At 53.4% G+C, this 20,694-nt stretch overlaps 1 protein-coding gene across 1 annotated transcript in view; it reads left to right on the forward strand.

Moving 5' to 3' along the window:
* Positions 1 to 20,694, forward strand: part of NACC2 (NACC family member 2) — a 34,431-nt gene that overhangs the window by 7,614 nt on the left and 6,123 nt on the right. Inside the window, exon 2 of the mRNA XM_007946938.2 lies at positions 20,372 to 20,536. Within this exon, the coding sequence (XP_007945129.1) occupies positions 20,372 to 20,536 (165 nt within the window). The remainder of the gene's footprint in view (positions 1 to 20,371; positions 20,537 to 20,694) is intronic.

The following is a 20,694-nucleotide window of genomic DNA, read 5'->3' on the forward strand; positions in this document are numbered from 1 at the left end:
GGGAGACCCTGTGGGGCAGTTCCACTCTGTCCTCTAGGGGCGCTGTGGGTCAGAATGGACTCCACAGCAGTGGGTGTGGTTTGGGCTTTGCTTCCCTGAAGACTGACAGCCTTGGAGACCCTGGGGGCAGTTCTGCAGGCTTACCTCATTGTTTTTTGCTTTGCAGATACTGCACTTTGTACATATTGCAGATTTGTGGCAGACCTGTGTCAAGTCTGTTGGCACCATTTTTCTAACACATGTTCACTCCGTGTCTCTGTGTCACACTTTGGTCATTCTCACAATATTGCAAACTTTCTTGTCATGCTGTTGCACACTTAACTAGGTTCCGCTGTAGTGTAAGCTCTCTGTGCCCTGGGAAACCAAACAATGTGTGTGACCAGCTTAACTGTGCTGCTCCTTGTATTGTGGTGCTCTGGCACCAACCCCGCAACGTCCCGAGGTCCGCCTGCTCCTTGTCCTCTTGGGCACTGTGGGTGGTGATCGACTTGTTGGCAGTGGGTCTGGTTTGGGTTTGGGATGGGTGTCTGGTGGGGCTTGGTTCTAGTTTTAATTTGCGTTTCCCTAATGGTCTGTGATGCTGAACGCCTTCACAGTCGAATAACCACACTTACGTCTTTTTTGGTGACATGTCTTTGCAAATTTGTTGTCCCCCCCCCCCTTTTTTTTAAATTTTTATTGTGATTTGGGAGAAAGTTTACAGAGCGAGTTCATTTTCCATACAATGGTTCATACACATTTTGCCTCGTGATATTGTTCTGGTCCCCTAGTGCCGCTCTGACAGGAATGCACCACCAGCGGGCTGTCTTGAACAAACGAGTTTATTCTCTCACAGTTTGGAAGCTTTAAGTCCAAGTTCAAAGTACCGGGCTCTAGGGGCTTGGTGAAAGCCCCTCAGCCTTGGGCTTCAGCTCTGCCTCCTGCTCCCGGCCCACTGGAGCTAGAGGCTTTTCTTCACTCAGACAGCGGCTGAGACTGACAAGCCCAAGGTTGACAAGTAAAAAGGCACAGTCCCGATGTTACCACACCACAGGGCAGGCCATTAATTTAAGCCCATTGAAAGTCCCAAGATCAGCAGGGCATGGCAGGCTGCTGAACAAAGACACGACTACATGCAGGGTCCAAGTGTGTCATAGGCTAGGGACATTCCCCAAGGCTTCTCCTCATATACAGGAAGCAGACCACATCCCTAGGGCAGCTCCTCAGCTGTTCACAGTAGATTCTACCATGGAGTTGATGACCAGTCTCATCATGGGCAATACTGCATCCAGCTGCCCAGCCAAGTTGACATACAAACTTAATCACCACAGACACTGGTTGCACTTCCCCACAGTGTGACAGCTCCCCTCCCACTTCCTCCCTGTAGTTGCCTCTTCTCTGTGTCCTTCCCTCCCATGCAGCCCCACCTCCTGAGCCGTCTCCCCGTGCAAACACTGCCCTTCTGTCATCCCATGATCGATCGCTCCAAGGAATGTATCTACCTGATGCAGTTGTTAACTCCATAAGCCTGTCTGTTGTTTAACTGGCAGCCACAGGACTGAGTTCAATTCCAGCCCTGAAGGGCAGCTAGGGGCCACAGTCTCAGGGTCTCAGCAGGCTCTGTCAGACCAGCAAACCTGGTCTTTTTTTTTTTTTTTTAGTTTTGTTCCACATTGTTCTCTCTCTGTCCAGGATCTCCTACAGAGATCCCTTCCAAGTGGTTGACATTGGTAGCCGGGCACCATCTAGTTCTTCTGTTCTCAGTCATACAGGCTGAGGATCGCATGGTGTACCAGTTGCTAGGACTAATTGTTTCCATGAATCTTTGGTTTTCTTCACTCTTCTTTGCTCTGGATGAGGAGAGACCTATCGTTGCATCTAGATGGCTGCTTGCAAACTTTTAAGATCCCAGTTACTACTTGCCAAAGTAGGAGGTGGAACAATGTTTGGTGTAGTATTTTATGCCTTGAGCTTGGTATCCCCTATGACTATGGTCCCGAGCCCACAAGTTCAACTACTCGCTCCGTCTGGGTAGCTGGCTGTGACCAAGACGCCCCACAACCTTACCCCTTGTCAGCTCTACTACACACCTGGACATTCTTACAGTTCATATGGATACCCATGTGGAAACATTGTCAGCCCTAAACATGGTCGTATTTTGCCAGTTTTTGAAAAGTGGGTTGTATCCTGCATGCAAATTCTGTGCCAAATACACATATTGCACATATTTTCTCTTGTGTGACCTGTGTTTTTATCCCCTTAACGGAGCCTTTCAGAGGCCGGGAGTTCCTAACTCGGGTGAAGTCTAGTTTGCTGATGTTTGATTTTATGGCTTTCTGTGGCCTGTTTAAGGAATCTCTGCATCCGTGAAGGTCACAGAGACGTGTGTTTCCTTGTGGCCTCACACTGGGGACTTTATGTGTCGAGTGGGTTCTGTGTGGGCTGGAACTTTTCATGTTTTTATGCCGATGTCCAGTTCCAGCACTGCTTCCTAATGGAATTTCCTCAGCGCCTTTGATGAGTATCACCTGACTCTGTATATACAGGTCCATTTCTGGACCCTGTTCTGTTCCGTTTGTCCATGGGCTCATACTTCCTTCAGTTCCCGTTGTCTGGATCACTGTAACTTTAAATAAGTTTTGAAATCCAATAAACCCACTGCCATGGAATCAGCTCCAACTCACAGCGCCCCTAGAGGATGGAGTAGAAGTGTCCTAGAGGGTTTCCCAGGCTGTCAATCTTCATGGAAGCAGGGCCCAAACCACACCCACTGCCGTGGAGTCGATTCTGGTCCCCAGCACCCCTAGAGGACACAGTGGAACTGCCCACAGGGTCTATAAGGCTGTCAATCTTCAGGAAAGCAAACTTTGCCTTTCCTCCCATGGAGCAGCTGGTGGGTTCAAATTGCTGACCTTTTTGGTTAGCAGCTGAATGCTTTAACCACTGTGCCACCAGCTTTGTATTTCTTACTCAGAATTTTTTGGGCTATTCTAGTCCTTTGCAGTGTTGATTTCTACCTGAAAGCTTGCTAAGATGTGGAGCGTATTGAATTGATTCTGGAATACTTTCGGAAGAGTTGACCTCTTGCTAGACTCTTCTAATCCGTGAACACAGGGTAGCTCTCCACGTAGGCCTTGAATTTCTCTCATCGGTGATGCATGATGAACTTGTATATCACAGGGATTTTGACCGTGCCACTGAGGTGTCCCATCATCACAGTCAACGTTAGAGTGTCTGTCACCCCAAAAAGACACCCTGTATCCGTGGGCACTCACCCTTCATTTCCTCTCACCGCGTAGTCCCAGGTAACCACTGGTCTGCTGTGGACACTTCGTGGCAGTGGAGTCACACCGTGTGGCCCTTTGCGTCTGCCTTCTCTCATTCAGCATCGTGTTTTCAAGGTTCATCTGTGGTGAGTATCAGCCATGGTTTCTCTGCCAGTCACATCCCAGGTCTTGGATGCACCACATTTTAGTTTGTCCATCCATTCTTGGTGGGCACTTGCGTTGTGTCCGCTCCCTGGCTTTCCCGAGTCATGCTGTTGTGAATATCCATGTATGAGTTTTTATGTGGACGTGTTTTTGTTTCTCTCGGTCATGTACCCAGGAGTGGAGTAGTTCTGTGCCTGTTTTTTTTAATGCACGTATTTCTTTCTTTTTTGAGGTAATAGTGTGAATTATGTTGTTTGTAATTTCATTCCCTAGCTTTTGTTTGTATATAGAAATAAATCGATTTTGTCTGTTGGCCAAGTGTCCTGTAGCCTTGTTCAGCATGTCTGGGCCTGGCGGCTTGCTGTGACTTCCCCAGAATTGTCCCCGTGCACCTCGGGTGGTGTATGAAAGTGCACCTTCCCTTCATCCTTTTCAACACGGACGCCTTCCTGGCCTCACGGCACCGCTTCAGACCTACGGTGCAGGGTGGACGGGGCGTGCTGACAGCGGACGGGCCTTTCTGCCTGGTTCCCGAGCTTGGGACAACAGTGTCCCATCCGGGACCGTCAGGAAGGCCTTAGCTGTGTGTATTGTCTGGGTACTGCCTTAGTTCTCTAGTGCCGTCGTAACAGGAAAACCACAGAGCACGGCTTTTGTTGGCACACAGAAATTTATCCTGCCATAGCTCACTGTCGTTCGGTACCATCCAGTCGGCTCTGACCTGTGGCAGCCCTGCGCCAGCCTCCGGCCCTGCACCTGAGCCCACCATTGCAGCCACTGCATCAGTCCGTCTCCTTGAGGGCCTTCCCCTTTCTCGCTGACCCTCCCTTCACCGGGCATGGCGTCCTTCTCCAGGGAATGGTCCCTCCTGACAACACGACCAGAACACAGGGGGTGAAGGCTCTCCCTCCTCGCCTCTGAGGGCGTTCTGGCTGCACATCTCAGGACACACGTTTGGCCTTCCAGCAGTCCATGCTGCGTTCAGTATTCTTCACAGCACCACGGTTCAAGTGCATCCTCTCTTCGGGGGTCTTCCTCGCAGGTGCGGAGGGCAGAAGTCCCAATGCAGGGGCCTGGCTCGAGGGGAAAGCTTTCTCTGCGGCTCTGGAGCAAGGTCCCTGCCTCTTCTCAGCCTTTCTTCCCTGGCGCCTCGGAGATCTGCGTGTGTCTTGGTGTCACTCTTCTCCTGGGTCTAGGAAGTTCTCAGTGCGGGCACTCCATGTCAGGAGGACTTTCTTGGTGGCCTTGAATCCCTCTGGTCTCTGCTCGCTTGTGGGACCTCTGTGATGTCTCAGAAGATATTGGCTCCAGACACAGCCCGATCCTGTGGATCGTATCTGTTTCCTGCCTCATTAACCCAACTGCCTCTTCTAATCCTGCCTCCTCAGCATCACAGAAGTGAGGATTTATAACCTGTGGGATTATTACATCAGATCACAAGCTGGAGGGTGATTGCGTAATACTGAGACACTGGCCCAGCCAAGTGGACACAAGTTTTGGGGGCCCAGCTCAGTCTGTAACATTAACCCTTTACTAGGTTGTAATCCTCACAACTGGACCTATAAGCAGCATCATGATAAATGGAGAAAAGATTGAAGTTGTCAAAGACTTCACTTGCTTGGTTCTACAACTGACGCCAGTGGAAGCAGCAGTCAGGACGTCAGAGGACGTACAGCACTGGGCAAGTCGGCTGCAAGGGATCTCTTTCAAGTGCTGAGGAGCAAAGATGTCTCCTTGAGGACTAAGGTGCACCTGACACAAGCCATGATGTTTTCAGTCGCCTTATATGCATGTGAGAGCTGGACAACGAATAGGGAAGACCAGAGAAGAGTTGATGCTTTTGAGCTGTGGTGCTGGCGAAGAATGCTGAAAGTACTGTGGACTGCTAAAAGAATTAACAGGTCTGTCCTGGAGGAAGTGCAGCCGGAATGCTCCTTGGAGGCGAGAATGGCCAGACTTCGTCTCACCTAGTTTGGTCATGTTGTCAGAAGGGACCACTCCCTGGAGAAGCATGTCATGCTTGGTAAGGTGGAGGGTCGACGAAAGAGGGGAAGGCCCTCAACGAGACGGATTGACACAGTGGCTGTGTCGATGGGCTCAAGAATAGCAGGGATTGTGGAGCTGGCATGGGATTGGGCAGTGTTTCGTTCTGCTGTGCATGGGGTTGCTATGAGTTGGAGACAACTCGACGGCACCCAACGATGACAACAGGTTGAGGGGTTTCCTCCTGTTGATGGTTTTCTTAGAGCTTTTATTATGAGGAGGTTTTCCTGCATCTGTGGAGCTGCTAATGTGAAGTTTCTCCTTAATTTTATTAACACAAAATATTAAGGAGCTCTGGCCGTGTAGTGGGTAAGGCATTTGATTACTAACCAGAAAGTCAGTGGTTCAAACCCATTGGCTGGTCCAAAGGAGGAAGATGAGGCAATCTACTTCTCCAAAAATTTACAGCCTTGGGAACCCAGTGAGGGTCACTGTGAGTCAGAATTGACTCAGTGGCATTACAGTGATTAATTTTCACACGTTAGCCCAACTTTGCACCCTAAGCCTAAACCCCCAGAAGGCTGCGTTACAATTTCTACATGTTGGTGGAGTCAGTTTGCTAGTATTTTCTTAAGGAATTTTGCATCCGTGTTCCTGAGGGACAGTGTGGTTTTGTTGTCCTGTCTTTGGTTTGGGTACTTGATGGTCACTGACAACACCAGCTTCATCCTTCCTTCCCTGTTTTCTGCAAGGGTTGATGTAAGTTTGATGCTGTTTGCTTTTGAAGGATTTGCTGAAACTCTTTCACTGGCAGCCTTAAAAGCCGAATGGGTTAAATTGGTTCGATGAGAGCCCTTGCTGCATGGGATGAACTCATGCTTTGACTGGTCATTTCTGTAGGAGTCTTGCCACTGTGTTCATGGGAGCGATTGGCCTGTCAGTACCCTTGAAGGTAATGGTCCATGTTTTCATATCAAGACCATGTGGCCTCATAGAGTGAGTTAGGAATTACTATTAGTTTTTCGACTGTGTAGAAGTGTGTAAGTGTTGTTGTCATTGTTAGGTGCCATCAAGTCAGCTCCAGCTCGGAGCCACCCTGTGTCCAACGGGACGGAACGCTGCCCGGTCCTGCTCTGCCTCATAGTCCTTGTGATACCTGAGCTCATCGTTGCAGCCGCTGTGTTGGTCCATCTTGTTGAGGGCCTTCCCCTTCTTCACTGACCCTCCACTTTACCAAGTATCCTTCTCCAGGGAATGGTCCCTTCCGACACAGCCAAAGTAGCTGAGACACAGTCTGGCCATCCTCGCTTCCAAGGAGCATTCCCACTGCACCTCTTCCAGGACAGATCGATTCCTTCTTGTGGCAGAGTCCATGGTGTTTCCAGGATTCCTTGCCAGCGCCGCAACTCACAGGCATCAACTCTTCTTCAGTCTCCCTTGTTCATTGTCCAGCTTTCACATCCATAGGAGGTGATTGAAAAGACCGTGGCTGGGGTCAGGCGCACCTTAGTCTTCAAAGAGACATCTCTTTGTTTGTTTTTTTTTAACTGTGATTTGGGTGAAGATTTACAGAGCAAATTCACTTTCCATACAGCGGTTCACATACACTTGGTGTATGACATTGACCACAGTTTCCCACAATGCAGCAGCTCCTCTCCCACTTTCTCCCCATAGTTAACTCTTCCCAGTGTCCATCCCTCCATGCCATGCACTCCTGCCCCCTGAGCTATCTCCCGGTACATAAGCAGCCCTTCTTTCTCTCATGATTGTTCTCTCCAAGGAGTGTATCTACTTGAGGTAAGTGTTCAACTCATATGGCTGTATTTTGTTTGGCTGGAAGCCACAGGTGTGAGTTCAATTCCAGACCTGAAAGGCAGCTCGGGGCCATAGTCTCAGTGGTTCCACCAGGCTCTATCGGACCAGCAAACCTGGTCCCCACCTTTTTTTTTTTTATTTTTCCCTCCAAGTGATTTTGAGTTTTGTTCCACATTGTTCTCCCTCTCTATCAAGGGTCTCCTACATATATCCCCTTCCAAGTGGATGACAGTGGTAGCCGGGAACCATCTAGTTCTTCTGGTCTCATAGTTGTATAGGCTGCAGATCGGATGGTGTATCAGTCGCTAGGACTAATTGTTTCTGTGAATTTTGGTTTTCTTCATTCTTCTTTGCTCTGGACGAGGAGAGACCCATCTTTGCATCTAGATGGCAGCTTGCTAGCTTTTAAGATCCCAGTCGCTACTCGCCAAAGTAGGAGGTGGAACAATGTTTTGTGTAGTATGTTATGCCAATTGAGCTTGATGTCCCCTGCGACAATTGTCCCAAGCCCGCACATTCAACTACTTGGTCCCTCTGGGTAGTTGGCTGTGACCAAGCAGTGACTACAACCTTGCCCCTTGTTAGCTCTCCTATACACCTGGGAATTCTTACCATTCACATAAGCTTATAGGACCATTGTCTGCCAACCCTATATATGTCAAAGAGACATCTTTAAGAGGACTTTCGCAGCAGATTTGTCCAGTGCAGTGTGTCATTGATTTCTTGACTGCTACCTCCATTTCTGTTGACTGTAGATTCAAGTAAAATGAAATCTCTGACAACTTCACTCTTTTCTCCATATATCATGATGTTGCTTATTGGTCCAATTGTGAGGATTTTCATTTTCTTTATGTTGAGCTGTAATCCATACTACAGACTGTATGTAGTCTTTAATCTTCATCAGTAAGAGCTTCAAGTCATCCTCACTTTCAGCAAGCAAAGCTGTGTCATCAGTGTGTCGCAGGTTGTCAATGAACCTTCCTCCAATCCTGATGCTGAGTTCTTCTTCGGATAGTCCACCTTCTCAGTTTATTTGCTCAGTGTACAGATTGAATAAGTATAATGAAAGGATGCAATTCTGACGCACTCCCTCCCTGATTTTGAACCATGCAGTGTCTCCTTCTTGTGTTCAAACAGCAGCCTCCTGGTCTATGGACAGGTTCCTCATGAGCACAATCAAGTGTTCTGGAATTCCCATTCTTCTCAGTATTATCCATAATTTGTTATGATCCACACAGTTGAATGCTTTTGCATAGTCAATAGAACACAAGTAAGCATCTTTCTGGTATTCTTTGCTTTCAGCCAAGATCCATCTGACATCAGCAATGATATCCCTCGTTCCACGTCCTCTTCTGAGTCCAGCTTGTATTTCTGGAAGTTCCTTGTCAGGAATGGTTGCTGCTGCAACCATTTTTGAATCATCTTCAGCCAAATTTTATTTGTGTGTGATATTAATGATACCATTTAATAATTTCCACATTCTGTGGGGTCACCTGTATTTGGAATGGGGTCAAGTGTGGATCTCTTCCAGTCAGTTGGCCAGGTAGCTGTCTTCCGGATTTCTTGGCGTAGATAAGTGCGTACCTCCAGCACAGCATCCGTTTGTTGAAACATCTTAGTGGGTTTCTGTCAATTCCTGGAGCCTTGTTCTTCGCCAGTTCCTTTAGTGCAGCATTGACTTCCTCCTTCAGTACCATTGGTTCTTGATTGTATGCTGCCTCCTGAAATAGGTGAACATTGAGAGTTCTGTTTTGTACTGTGACTGTGGATTCCTTCCATCTTCTTTTGATAACTTCCTGCATCAATAGTAAGATTGTACTATTTCTCAGATGTTTGAAGAATTCACAGTAAAGCCATCTGGGTGTGTTCTTTGTAGGAGGATTTTTGCATTTGTTTCCTTTAGTAACCGTAGGATCAATTTAAGCTTTCTGTTTCTTCTTGTGTCAGTTTTGATAAGTTGTACGTTTCTAGAAGTTTCTCTGCTTTGTTTAATTTTCAGATTTATCGACATGAGGCTATTGCTCTAGTGACTTTGTGACTTTCTAAATGTTTACAGCAAGCACGTGACTCAGGCCAGACCCTCCTTCAGATGGGGGTGGGGGGCGGGGCGGTGTCTTCCCTTCTCCAGCTTCACAGGGAGAGGAGAGTGGACAGAGGCAGCACCAGGCTGAGTCCTGGAGGGGAGTCCGACGTACCTCCTCTCTCCAGTCTTTCTACCAGTTCCGTCACCAGCCGTCCCTCCCACAGCAGTCTGCTCCTGTGCTGGATTCGATAATTCATTGCAGTGGCCACACGGAACTCACAGACAGTACTCATGATGATGGGGTTTATCAGGGAAGTAGCAGGTTACAATTCAGGATCAGAAACGACTCAGGATACAGTTCACCCATCAGGTCAGCCTCTCCTTAGCCATGCCCATGGGCATGCCTCCCTGGCCCCTTGGCCCAGCCTCTGCCCTGCTTGGGCAAAAGTTACAAAGCTCTTTAGCTCTGCCAGTAAGGGCCCAGAGGCACCCCGCTCCGCCAGCAAGCCCCATACCCAGAGGCCTTCTGTCTCCCTCTCCGTGTGTGGGCACACTCAAGGCACGCCTCCCGCGCCGTGTCGGCACACTCAAGGCACGCTTCCCGCCGGTTCCTGTCTCCTGTGGCCTGTGCCATTACTGCTTCTCACCGTCCTCAGGGTTTTGGTTCTCGCTCAGTGCCCTGGTTCTAGAGGCTCCTGGCGCAGGGACCCTGGGTCCTGAGGGCCCGCTGCACTCTCGGTCCTCCTTCGATGGTTGTGAGGTTCCCTACCAGCACCTCTGTACCCCAGGATTGGCACAAAGTGACCGGTCCCCACGTTAGGGTTCCATGGGCCTCACCATCACGGGGATGCCACGCACGCTGTTGGCATTGTTACCCAGCTCCTCAGTCCCCTGGAGGAGTCAGAAAGGCTGTGTGAACGGGCTTCCACTGCCCCGCGCCGTCCTGTCTGCTGCAGCCCATGACTGTTGGTTCACACAGCCCGTGGACTAAGCGTTGTGTTTATTATATTTTGCAAAGTTGTCAGAGGCTGTGTGCCGCGACCGCTGCTGTCTGGTGCTTGGTGGTGTGGCCGGCCGGCCTCTGCTGTGGAAGGGCCCGTGTGCCACCGGCCGCCTCTGTGCTGCGGGAGGGCCCGTGTGCTGTTCCCTTCATCGCTGTGTCATTCATTTGTGCTATTCCTCTTTTTCTTGATTCAGATTTGTAGAAAATTCCTGCTGTGTCACTCTTTTCAGAGAAGCAACTTTTGGATTTTTTAAAATGTACAACATATGTCTACTTTATTTCAACTCACTTGTACTGTCTTTGAGTTGAATTTGCTGTTCTGCTCTTAGCTGTGAGCTGGATCATGGCATCGCTGTGGGTTTTCCTGTCTCTCAAACGTACGTAGACTCAGCGCCTGCTCAGCCCTGCTTGCCTTCTGCCCACACAGTTCTCGTCAGAGCTGCTTGTTCAGAGACGTCCCAGCTCATTGCAGTTTCTCCGCTTGGCCTTTGGTTGTCCTGAAGTGTGTGGTGTTGCTTCCTTTCCGAGCCCGTGTGCACTTTCTGGTTACTGACGTGCCCCTGGTCGCGAGCGTACCCCGATGACTTTGTTATCTGAAGGTTGAGGCTGACTGCACGCCAGCGCGTGTTCCGTGTGTGCTGTCGGGGCGATGCCGTATCACTCAGGCCGCGCTCTGCTGCCAGATTTGACTTTCCCTTACACTGTGTGCTCCTCTCTGCGTCAACTTAGCCTCTTCACGTCACAGTGCTGGCCGTTTGCATGAGGCTTGGCTGTTGGGACCCTGTGGATGTTAGCTTTGTCTTATTATCTCCTTTTCATCATTGTGAAATAGTCTTTATCAGTAATAGTTCTTGTTGAACTGTTTCTTGTCCTTTGGGACATACGGTGCCCACCTACAGTCTTCTCTGGGGTTTGCTGGGTAGCTCCTGTCCCACTGACAGTGCATGTAGCCATCAGGAGGGGAGCTGTACACTTGTTTGAAGTGGAAGAAATGGGCCTGTGCCCAAATGACTGTTTTCACAGGGAATTGTATCAGGTGGTGCGTCCCGGAGGTGGGAGTTAGTGTGTCTTCTGGCTCTCTGACTGGGAGAGAGGCCTCGTATGTACGTCTCTGGTTCCCCTGTGCTGTCTTGAAGTTGCCTTTCTCGCAGTGATTCCATGTTCACATAAATACTGCATTTTCAGACCTTCTGAATTATATAAGCCTGTGTCAAGATGTCTAGAAGGTAGTGCAGAGTCCAGAGAGGCAGGTGTGTGCTACATAATCCTACACCAAAGCCCAGAGGGGCAGGTGTGTCCCACGTAATCCCACCCCAGAGTCTGGAGAGGCAAGTGTGTCCCACATAATCACACCCCAGGGCCCGGATGGACAAGTGTGTCCCATGTAACCCCACCCCAGGTCTGACATAATATGTATAAAGCCCATGTTTCATAATAAAGTTTCAGAAACGCTCATTGACTCAGTGTCCCTTCCATTGTTGAAAACATGGGATATCAACGAAAAGTCCGAAGCGGGAGAGAATTGAGTCCTGAGAGGGTGCAGCGTTGCTGGTCTGCTGCTAGCCCGGCCTCTGTGTGGTCTCTTCCTGTCTGCTTTCAGCCAGCCTTGTTCTTTTGATGAAGTTTGCCCCTTAGCAACCTTAATTGAAGTTGCTGAGTGTTTGAACCCAGTCTTACAAACGGTGGTCTTTACCTGGAGCACGTAGTCCTTTCGCGTTTCAGGTCATTACTGATGTCTGTGGCTCGGGGGTCTCACGGTTGGATTTTACCATCTTACTCATTTCTTGCCGCTTGTCCTGTCTTCTGCTGCTAACCAGGTTGGCAGTTCAAATCTACCAGCTACTCCACGGGAGGAAGATGAGGCAGTCTGCTTCCATAAAGATCGACAGTCTTGTAAACCCAGTGGGGGTCACTGTGAGTCAGAATCGACTCAGTGGCAGTGGGTTTGGTTTAGGTCTGGGCTGGACGTTTCTGATAGCATTTTAGGGACTCTGAGGACTGCTACGACGGAGGGCTGTGAACCACTGAGAGGTCTGCACCAAGACAGTTTAGATTTTCGCCGCTGTCTCAGCTACCAAGTAGCCCATGGTCCCGGACTGGGCTGTTTCTGGGTCTCAGCTATAAGCTGGGGTGTCCCCAGGACAGCAGACCCCAAAATCAGTTTTGTCTTTACAGTATGTGGAACAACAGTTCTCAGTTAATCTTCTTGTTAGTTCTCAGCATTTGGTGTAGTTGTAAAATTGTGCCCAAAATGGTAGTCCACGGGATCTCGGCCGCTCAGTCCTGGGCAGCTTACACGCACATGCACTCCCCCCACTCCTGCCTTACTGGCGACACTAAACAGCCTCCTATCAGACTGCTCCTACACAGAATGCAGTGTGTGTCTGCGGTACAAGGTGAGAGAATGCTGGCTGTGAGGGTCAAGGTTATGTGTCAGCTGGGCGTGGCCGTGGTTCTCTCCAGTTTGGCAGTTACATAATGGTGTGACTCAGCAGTTGTGTCGTGATGTAGTCATCCTCCATCTTGTGGTCTGATGGGGTCCTCCTCTGTGGATACATGATGCTGATTTTCATACAATGACCTGCTCTTTGGAACTTGACCATGTTGGTAAGTGAGGTGTGAGTGTGTGACTTTTACAGTTACACAGAGGTTAGTCCAAAAAGGTTACTCTCTTGTAGCCACAAGTGAGAGTCTGTGGGGATCTCCAAGTTGAGCGCATTTTTATTTATAGTGAACATGTTATTCTAAGGATGTGAAAAGACCCCACAGTGCAAAATGTTAGTCCCTAAGGAGCTCTGGGAGTGCATGGTTAGGGCATTCAACTGCTAACCAAAAGGCTGGTGGTTCAAAGCCACCAGCCTCTCCATGGGAGGAAGGTGAGGCAGTCTGCTTCCATGAAGACTGACAGCCTTGGAGACCCTGTGGGGCAGTTCCACTCTGTCCTCTAGGGGCGCTGTGGGTCAGAATCGACTCCACGGCAGTGGATGGGGATGCTGGTCCCTACACCACCCATTCTGTCTCCCTAAGGTGATCGCAGCTGGTGTTACCCCTGGGCCTTCAGAGTGTGTGCATGCCTGTGCTCACACGTGTGTGTGTTCTGTGTGAGAGGCAGTGCTGCCATGCTCCTGGACCTCTGCCTGTTCTCTGGCAGCTGGCCTCACTCCTGCAGCAGGCCTGGGCTTTGGTCTCCCGTGTCCTGTGGACGTGCAGGCAGCTTCCAGCCTCAGGTGAATGTGGCAGTACCCTGTTCCTGTGGGTATCACTGGGCATGTCTGCTAGGGTCACGGAGGGAAGGAGAGCAGGAGCAGGGTGTGGTCAGCTTTGCATTGAGAACAGTTGATGGGGTTGCCAAGGGAGGGTGCGAGGACAGTTTGGGGACTTTCGGAATCCCCAGGGCCAGACTGAGGTGGAAGCCGAGATGGAAGTGTGCAGGTAAACTGCCCGAGCCGGCTGGACCCAGAGGGTCCCTCAGCCCTGGGGAGGAGGCCTGGCCAGGGCAGTGGGCCGGTGGTGGCAGCAGCCAGCTTTGCTGTGAACGGGCCGAGTTTGCAGTGGAGATGTCCAGCAAGTGGGCAGCCCTGTGGGGCCTCGCTGACTGCCCTGCCAGACCCAGAGCTTGGCTCCCCTGGTCTCCGGGCCTGCCTCTGAGGCTCCAGACAGCTTGGCGTATTCCCCCCATCCCTGTCCATTCCTGGGGCCAGCTCCAGGCCTGAGAGTGCGAGAGGACCAACCGCGGCCTTTTCACTAACTGTCTCCCTTGGCTGGTGAGCATCACGGGGTGCCTTGCACGCAGAGGTGCCCCATCGTGCGCAACATGAGGAGCAGGGTGGTGTGGGTGGGAGGCGGAGACCCGCGTGCTCCCGGGGCCCATGGATGAAGGGCACGGCGAGGAGCCTGAGGGTTCCCAGGGCAGGCCCACGCTGGCACTGCCTCGCCGTCCCCGGTGCTCTCCCCTCCTCCAGGAAGCCCTACAAGCTTGGGCTTCATGTGGCGTTCTTCCAGAGTGTGGCTGCTGTGAGCTGGCGGCCGCAGAGATGGCGAGGCGGGGGGAGGTTTCAGGCCAGGTGTGCTTTGTGTTCAAGGTGAGCCTCACCTGGAGCCAAGCGGAAGCGGGTTGGGCAGGGTGGGCGTCGACCTTGGGCAGGTATTTTGTGACCAGTCTTACCCTGCTTCTGTCTGACAGTGGAGGTCAGTGGAGTCCAGCGATGCTCGGGGTCAGAGGGAAGTGGCGGGCATCCCTGCCAGCACCGGCAGGAGCAGTGGTACCCGACTCTGTGCTGGCTCCAAAGAAAGCACCAGGCCAGACCCTGGGACCCTGGGAGCAAAGAAAAAGTGAGCCGTGAGAGAAAAGCCGGTTCCCAGGAGGCACGTTAGATCCTGGTGAGCAGCAGGGCTCGTGGGGCCAGGGCTCAGTTTCCCCGAGGCCCGTTCTTTTATCGACGTGTGTGGGTTTGTGCAGCCCCACCGCTGGCAGGACACAGCACGGCTCCATCACCCCACAGCTACCTCGGGCTGCCCCGAGTTGCACCGCTGCTCTCCACACCCCTGGCAGCCACTCTCGGGTGCTCCGTCACCGCAGGGGTCTTTGCAGAGCGTCCCATCAGTGGGCCCTTCTGGTGTGGAGCCCTTGGAGGGGTCTTCTGCAGAGCAGTGACCTAGCCATTCACCCAGGCTGTGTCTCACTAGTTTGTTCTTTTATTGCTGGGTGGTCTTGCAGCCTGTGGACGGACCGCAGCCACGGCTCACATGCAGGGCATTTGCTTTCTTCAGTGGGGCGTTAATGGATGGAGCTGCCGTAAGCTCACTGCTAACTGGAACGTCGGTGTCTGCACCCACCCAGCGGCCCTGTGGGATACGCTTGGTGATCTGCTTCCATTGGGATTACAGCCGAGAGATCCGTACGCAGCAGCAGGTCTCCTGTCACACCAGTCGGTCGCTGTGAGTCGGAATTGACTCAAAGGCATCCACCAGGAAGTCCTACCTGCACAGGTTTCTGTGTGAACGTTTTTCAGGTAGACATCTGGAGTTAGAATCGTCATACGCCGACGTGATCTCAGTCATTGCTGACGTCAGCGGGATCTCGGCTGAAAGCAGACATCAGCAGACGGGTGTTTCCCTGACTGTGCAGAAGCATCCAGCTGTGGGGGTCCTAACGAACTATGGGTAACATTGAGAAGAACGGGAATTCCAGAACACTTCACTGTGCTCCTGAGGAACCTGTGCACAGACCAGGAGGCTGTGCTTTGAACAGAACAAGGGGATCCTGCCTGGTTTAAAATCAGGAAGGGAGTGTGTCAGGGCTGTATGCTTTCACCGCACTTATTCAGCCTACACTGGGCAGATAATCCGAGAAGCTGGACTATGTGAAGAAGAAAATGGCATCAGGGTTGAGGGAAGACTCATTAACAACCTGAGATACGTGGACGGCACAACCTTGTTTGCTGAAAATGAAGATGGCTTGAAGCACTTGCTGATGAAGGTTAAAGACAACAGTCTGCAGTGTGGATTACACCGCAACATAAAACAAAAACCCTCTCAACCGGACAATAAGCAGCATCACGATAAATGGAGAAAAGATGGAAATTGTCAAGGACTTCATATTACTCGGATCAACAGTCAACACCCATGGAAGCAGCAGTCAAAGGTCAGACATCGTATCGCACTGGGCACATCTGCCGCGAAAGACCTCTTTCAAGTGCAGAAGAGCAAAGATGTCTCTTTGAGGACTAAGGTGCGCCTGACACAAGCCATGGTGTATTCAGTCACCTCATGCATGCGAGAGCTGGACAGTGAATGAGGAAGACCAAAGAAGAGTTGATGCTTTGCAGTTGTGGCGTTGGCCAGGAATGCTGAAAGCACCATGGACTGCCAGAAGAATGAACAAATCCGTCCTGGAGGAAGTACAGCCGGAGTGCTCCTTGGAGGCGAGAATGGCCAGACTTGGTCTCACCTGCTTCGGTCATGTTGTCAGCAGGGACCTGGAGAAGGATGTCATGCTTGGTGAAATGGAGGGTCAAGGAGAAAGGGGAAGGCCCTCAGTGAGGCCGACTGACCCGTGGCTGCACTGACAGCCCTGAGTGCACTGCAGGACTGAGTCCTGAGAGTCCTCTGCAGGCTTTGGACACAAGTCCTTTGTCAGATTTGTGGTCGCAGGTATTTCTGCCCTGCTCTAGCTCTTCCTCCTCCAGCCAAGTCCTTCACACAACAGAAGTTTTCAACTTTGATGAAGTCTACTCTCTCTGTTACTTCTTTTGTGAATCTTGCAATTCGTGTCACAGCCAAGCTTTCTGTCAAGGACTTTGTCCTGCATTTTCCTCTGGAAGTTTTCTCACAATGTCAGCCCTTGTGGGATTGGTTGGTCTGGGTCTGCAAAGACAGCTGTTAAAATGATCCTTTCTCCATTGACTGTCCACATGCCTTCATCAAGGATCCGTCGGCCATATTTGTGTCTTTTCCTAGGTCTTCTGTTCTGCTCCGTGGATCTGTGTCCACCTGTTCACCTGTCCACACACCTTGATCACTTTAGCTTCTCACCTACTGTCGTCAAGTCGATCCCGATTCCCAACGCCCCTAAAGGACAGAGTGGAACCACCCCACAGGGTTTCCAAGGCTCTGGTCTTCATGGAAGCACCTGCCCTACCTCCCTCAGCAGAGCAGCTGGTGGGTTCACACCACTGACCTTTCTGTTAACCGCCGTGTGCTTAACCACTGTGCCCCCAGGCCTCCTCCTGTACCTTTGCAGTGAACCCTAAAATCTGGTTGTGTGATTCAGCGTGTTTCTCAAGTTGGGCTTTAGGTTCTGTTTTCCTTCGTAATTAAGACCTGCTTCATTGTCATAAGTCAGCTCTGACCCTGTGACCCGTGTGTGCAGAGCGGACGTCTCCGTGGGGTTCCAGGCTGTGACCCCGTGACCCGTGTGTGCAGAGCGGACGTGTCTGTGGGGTTCCAGGCTGTGACCCTGGGGTTTGTTTTTTCTGCTGTGGGAACAGACTTGATGGGGAGGTGCTGCTTGCAGCCTGACCTCGGTGGGCCTTCGGCTGCTGTATGGGTGACACAGTCGCCTGCTGGCCACTCACCTAGGAGGGGTGTCACCTGGAGGATGACCTGGACACCCCCTGAACAGGGCTCCTGACCCCCTAGACGGCTGTTCCAGGGGGTGGCACTGTCCCTGCTGTGTCTGGTAGTGTCACTTGGGTAGACCAGCTGGTTCATGACCTTGGTGGCCCCCAAAACCAGGCCCCAGGGTCCCCCCCAGGCTGGACACACTGGATGCCCTTGGGCCGGAAACAGACTTGATTCGTATGAGGGCGGAGTGGCCCCGGGTGTTTTGTTCAGAGAGTGTCCGGAGCCTGCATCAGATCCCGCGTCAGTGACCCCGCGGAGGTCAAGACTGTGCAGGATGCAAGGCCAGGGACCGTTGGTCTCCAGCCCGGCTCCTCTGTCGCGTGGTGCAGGGGCCGCGTCAGTCAGGGAGCAGCCCAGATGGGCATCATCCTCAGACCCAGCGTCGTGGGCCACGGAGAGGGGCCCTGGGCCGAGGTGACCTGCTGCGGGCCTGCGTTGAGCCCTGTGGTCTGGGGGCCATGGCCAGATCGTGCCGCTGTGACCTCTGACCATGACGCAGCTGCTGCCTTGTGTGTGCCACTCACTCCTTGGTGAGAGCTTATCACCCGAGGTGGGATTTCCTTCTTCAGTCCGGCGGTCCTGGAGACCAGGCTGGTGGTCCCGGTCTGAAGCTGAGTGTCAGTGGGGCGGCTAGTCGGTCCAGGTCGGGCTGAGGGGTGGGGTAGTGCCCAGGACCCAGGAGTGGGCCCCCTGTCCTGCACATAGCCTGCCCGGCGGCCCTCCTACTGTGCCGTCAGGTGCTGGCCCTGACTCGTTGGTCCCTCACGACCTGTCCAAAGACCAGCAGGGACGGGAGGGTTGTGGGCTGTCTCCCCAGAACCGAGTCGGCTCTGGGGGTGCTGTGAACCTGGGTGGTGTGCAGGGGGTCATCTGGGCTCTGTCCCTGTGTCTGGGGCCAAGGGAGGGCGGGTGCTGCGGAAGCTGCGAGCACCTTCCCAGATGAGCTCCGACGTGGGGAGTATTTTTAGCCGGCAGCCAGCACACAGCAGAGCAGAAATAGCAGGGTTTGGGGTTGTTCTGGGTGCGACAGCTCTGGGTGTCGGGGCGGGGGGGGGGGCTCGAACACAGTGTGTCGTTTAGTCAAACCTCCAGACGCGCTGGGAGGGCTCCCTGCCCGTGACAGTCTCTGTAAATGCCAGCCCCGCAGAGGGCTGCGCGTCTGCATGTGTAATCTCCCGGCCGGCGGGGAGGGGGCGGCAATTATGTTTTAAAATATCACCCGGGTTGTTTGCTGTGTTCCCTGCGCCCCTGGGTAATTCCAGGCTGTGAGGTGCCGCTGCTCAGCTGTCCCCCCCGCGTCTTCCCCGCAGGCCTGACGGGAAGGCAGAGCAGGGGTGCCGTGCTCACCTGGGCAGCCCCAGCCTCTGGACCCGGGGCCCAGCCTCGAGTGCCACGTGCTGGGGTGCAGCGGTTCAGCTCGCAGCTGCGAACCCTAGGTCAGTGGCCGGAACCTGCCCAGAGCGGGCGTCTGCTCTGTAAAGATACCAGCCTGGGAAACGCTCCGGGACCTGCTGCTGTCAGGTGGGGCTGCTGTGAGCCGACTGGACGACTTGAGAAAACCCCTCCCCAACCCTGAGCCCTGGGCCATCACCTGGGACGGAGCAGGGGCGTCTCACAGCCTTGATGAGCCGCTCGGAGAACTGGGGGACCCAGCGCGAGGTGGGTGGGGGTGGACCGGCCACCTCCAGGGCCCTTCTAGGTCCTGGAGGTCTGGGTGGGGGAGCGTCATCCCACCACACGAGTCCGCTTGACAGCAGCGGACTACCCAGCGTCTCCATCCTCAGCCCCTCAGGCTTTGGTGTGAACCTCAGGCATCTTCCTGTCACACGCGAAAGCACGGGTCTCCGAGCAGGCTCGGTGCCTGAGCTACCTGCCCTGCAGCTGCAGGAAGGGCCCCACCCCGTGGGTGTGCAGGTGTCAGGACGCCCCACAGGTCGCCCTCCCACCCAAGCCAGCCAGGCCCGCCCCACTGAGTGGCCTCAACAACCAGCCGTCACCCGGCTGTGACCCACCTGCTCAGCCAGGTGTGTGTCCTGGAGACGGCCCAGGCGTGGTTTCCTGACAGCTGCCACCACCCGGGAAGCAGGTGCACAGCCCTGGTGCCACAGAGGGTGGCTAGGATCTTGCAAAGCTGGGGGCCCAGCAGTGGGGGCACCTCTGCTGCTGTGGGCCGGGCTGCTGTGCCCAGACTTTCAGGTGTGCTGTGAAGAGGGCTAGACGCGGTGGAGGTGTGTCCCAGGAGGAGGGAGGAGGCTCTGCCAAGGCGCAGGGGCTGCTGGGCCAAGCTGGGAGGGCCTGGCAGGTTTGGAGCAAGGACTGGGGGCTGGTGTGTGTCCTGCCCTGCAAGGCCCTCTGTGGTCTGTCCTCACCTGGCCTGGTGCCCGCCTGGACTGGGAGCTCCTTTGCTGCTTAGTAGATGGATGTTAGATGAGAGGTCATGCTCCCCGTCCTCTACCTCCTGTGAGCACTAGAGCCACAGAGACCCTTGGAGGACAGGAGTGGGGAGGCCTGGGGGTACCTGGCTGGCAGAGTGGCCTGAATGTAGGCAAGCCAGCAAAGGGCCTTGTCGGTGGCCACCTGCTTCCTGTTCCACTGTAGGTTCTGAGCGTGCTCAGGGGGTTCTCTGATGGTTGTCACCCGTCTCCAGTGCTGGTCTCTCTGAAACATTTCCAGATGGGACATACCCACAGAAGACCCTGTCTGCCCTGTCCCGGGACGACTGACGCTCCGGCCACTGACAGACACCTACTGGGCTCCTCCACAGGTGGCAGCACAGCAGAGGGGCTGTGTCCCCGTCCCTCTGAGGAGACGGGCCGGGGAGCAGCCGGCCAAGAGCAGCACCGCGGGCCGGTGGCCGTGGAGACCCTGCTCCCCGTCCCGTGGCCCCTGGAGCCCCACCCTCTGGAGAGCTGTGGGACCCTCCGCCCTTTGTCTGCCAGGCCCAGCCCTGACTCGGCTGTGCCTGACCCCGTCTGCTCCTGCCCTCACCCTGGACCCCTTCTGTGCCCACAGTGCAAGAGAAACCAGAGCCCGTGCCCCTGGAAAGCCGTTCCTGTGTCCTCATCCGGCGCGACCTGGTGGCCCTGCCCGCCAGCCTCATCAGCCAGATCGGGTACCGCTGCCACCCTAAGCTCTACTCAGAGGGCGACCCCGGCGAGAAGCTGGAGCTGGTGGCAGGTGAGCCTGCACGTCTGTTGTGTGGACAGTCCCTCATTTCCTCCCTCCGTGTGTTGTGTGGACAGTCCCTCATTCCCTCCCTCCGTCTGTTGTGTGGACAGTCCCTCATTCCCTCCCTCCGTGTGTTGTGTGGACAGTCCCTCATTCCCTCCCTCCGT

This window comes from Orycteropus afer, unplaced genomic scaffold (assembly GCF_000298275.1).
Source record: "Orycteropus afer afer isolate SDZICR_OR568_19922 unplaced genomic scaffold, OryAfe1.0 scaffold00174, whole genome shotgun sequence".
In the NCBI taxonomy this organism is placed as follows: Eukaryota; Metazoa; Chordata; class Mammalia; order Tubulidentata; family Orycteropodidae; genus Orycteropus; species Orycteropus afer.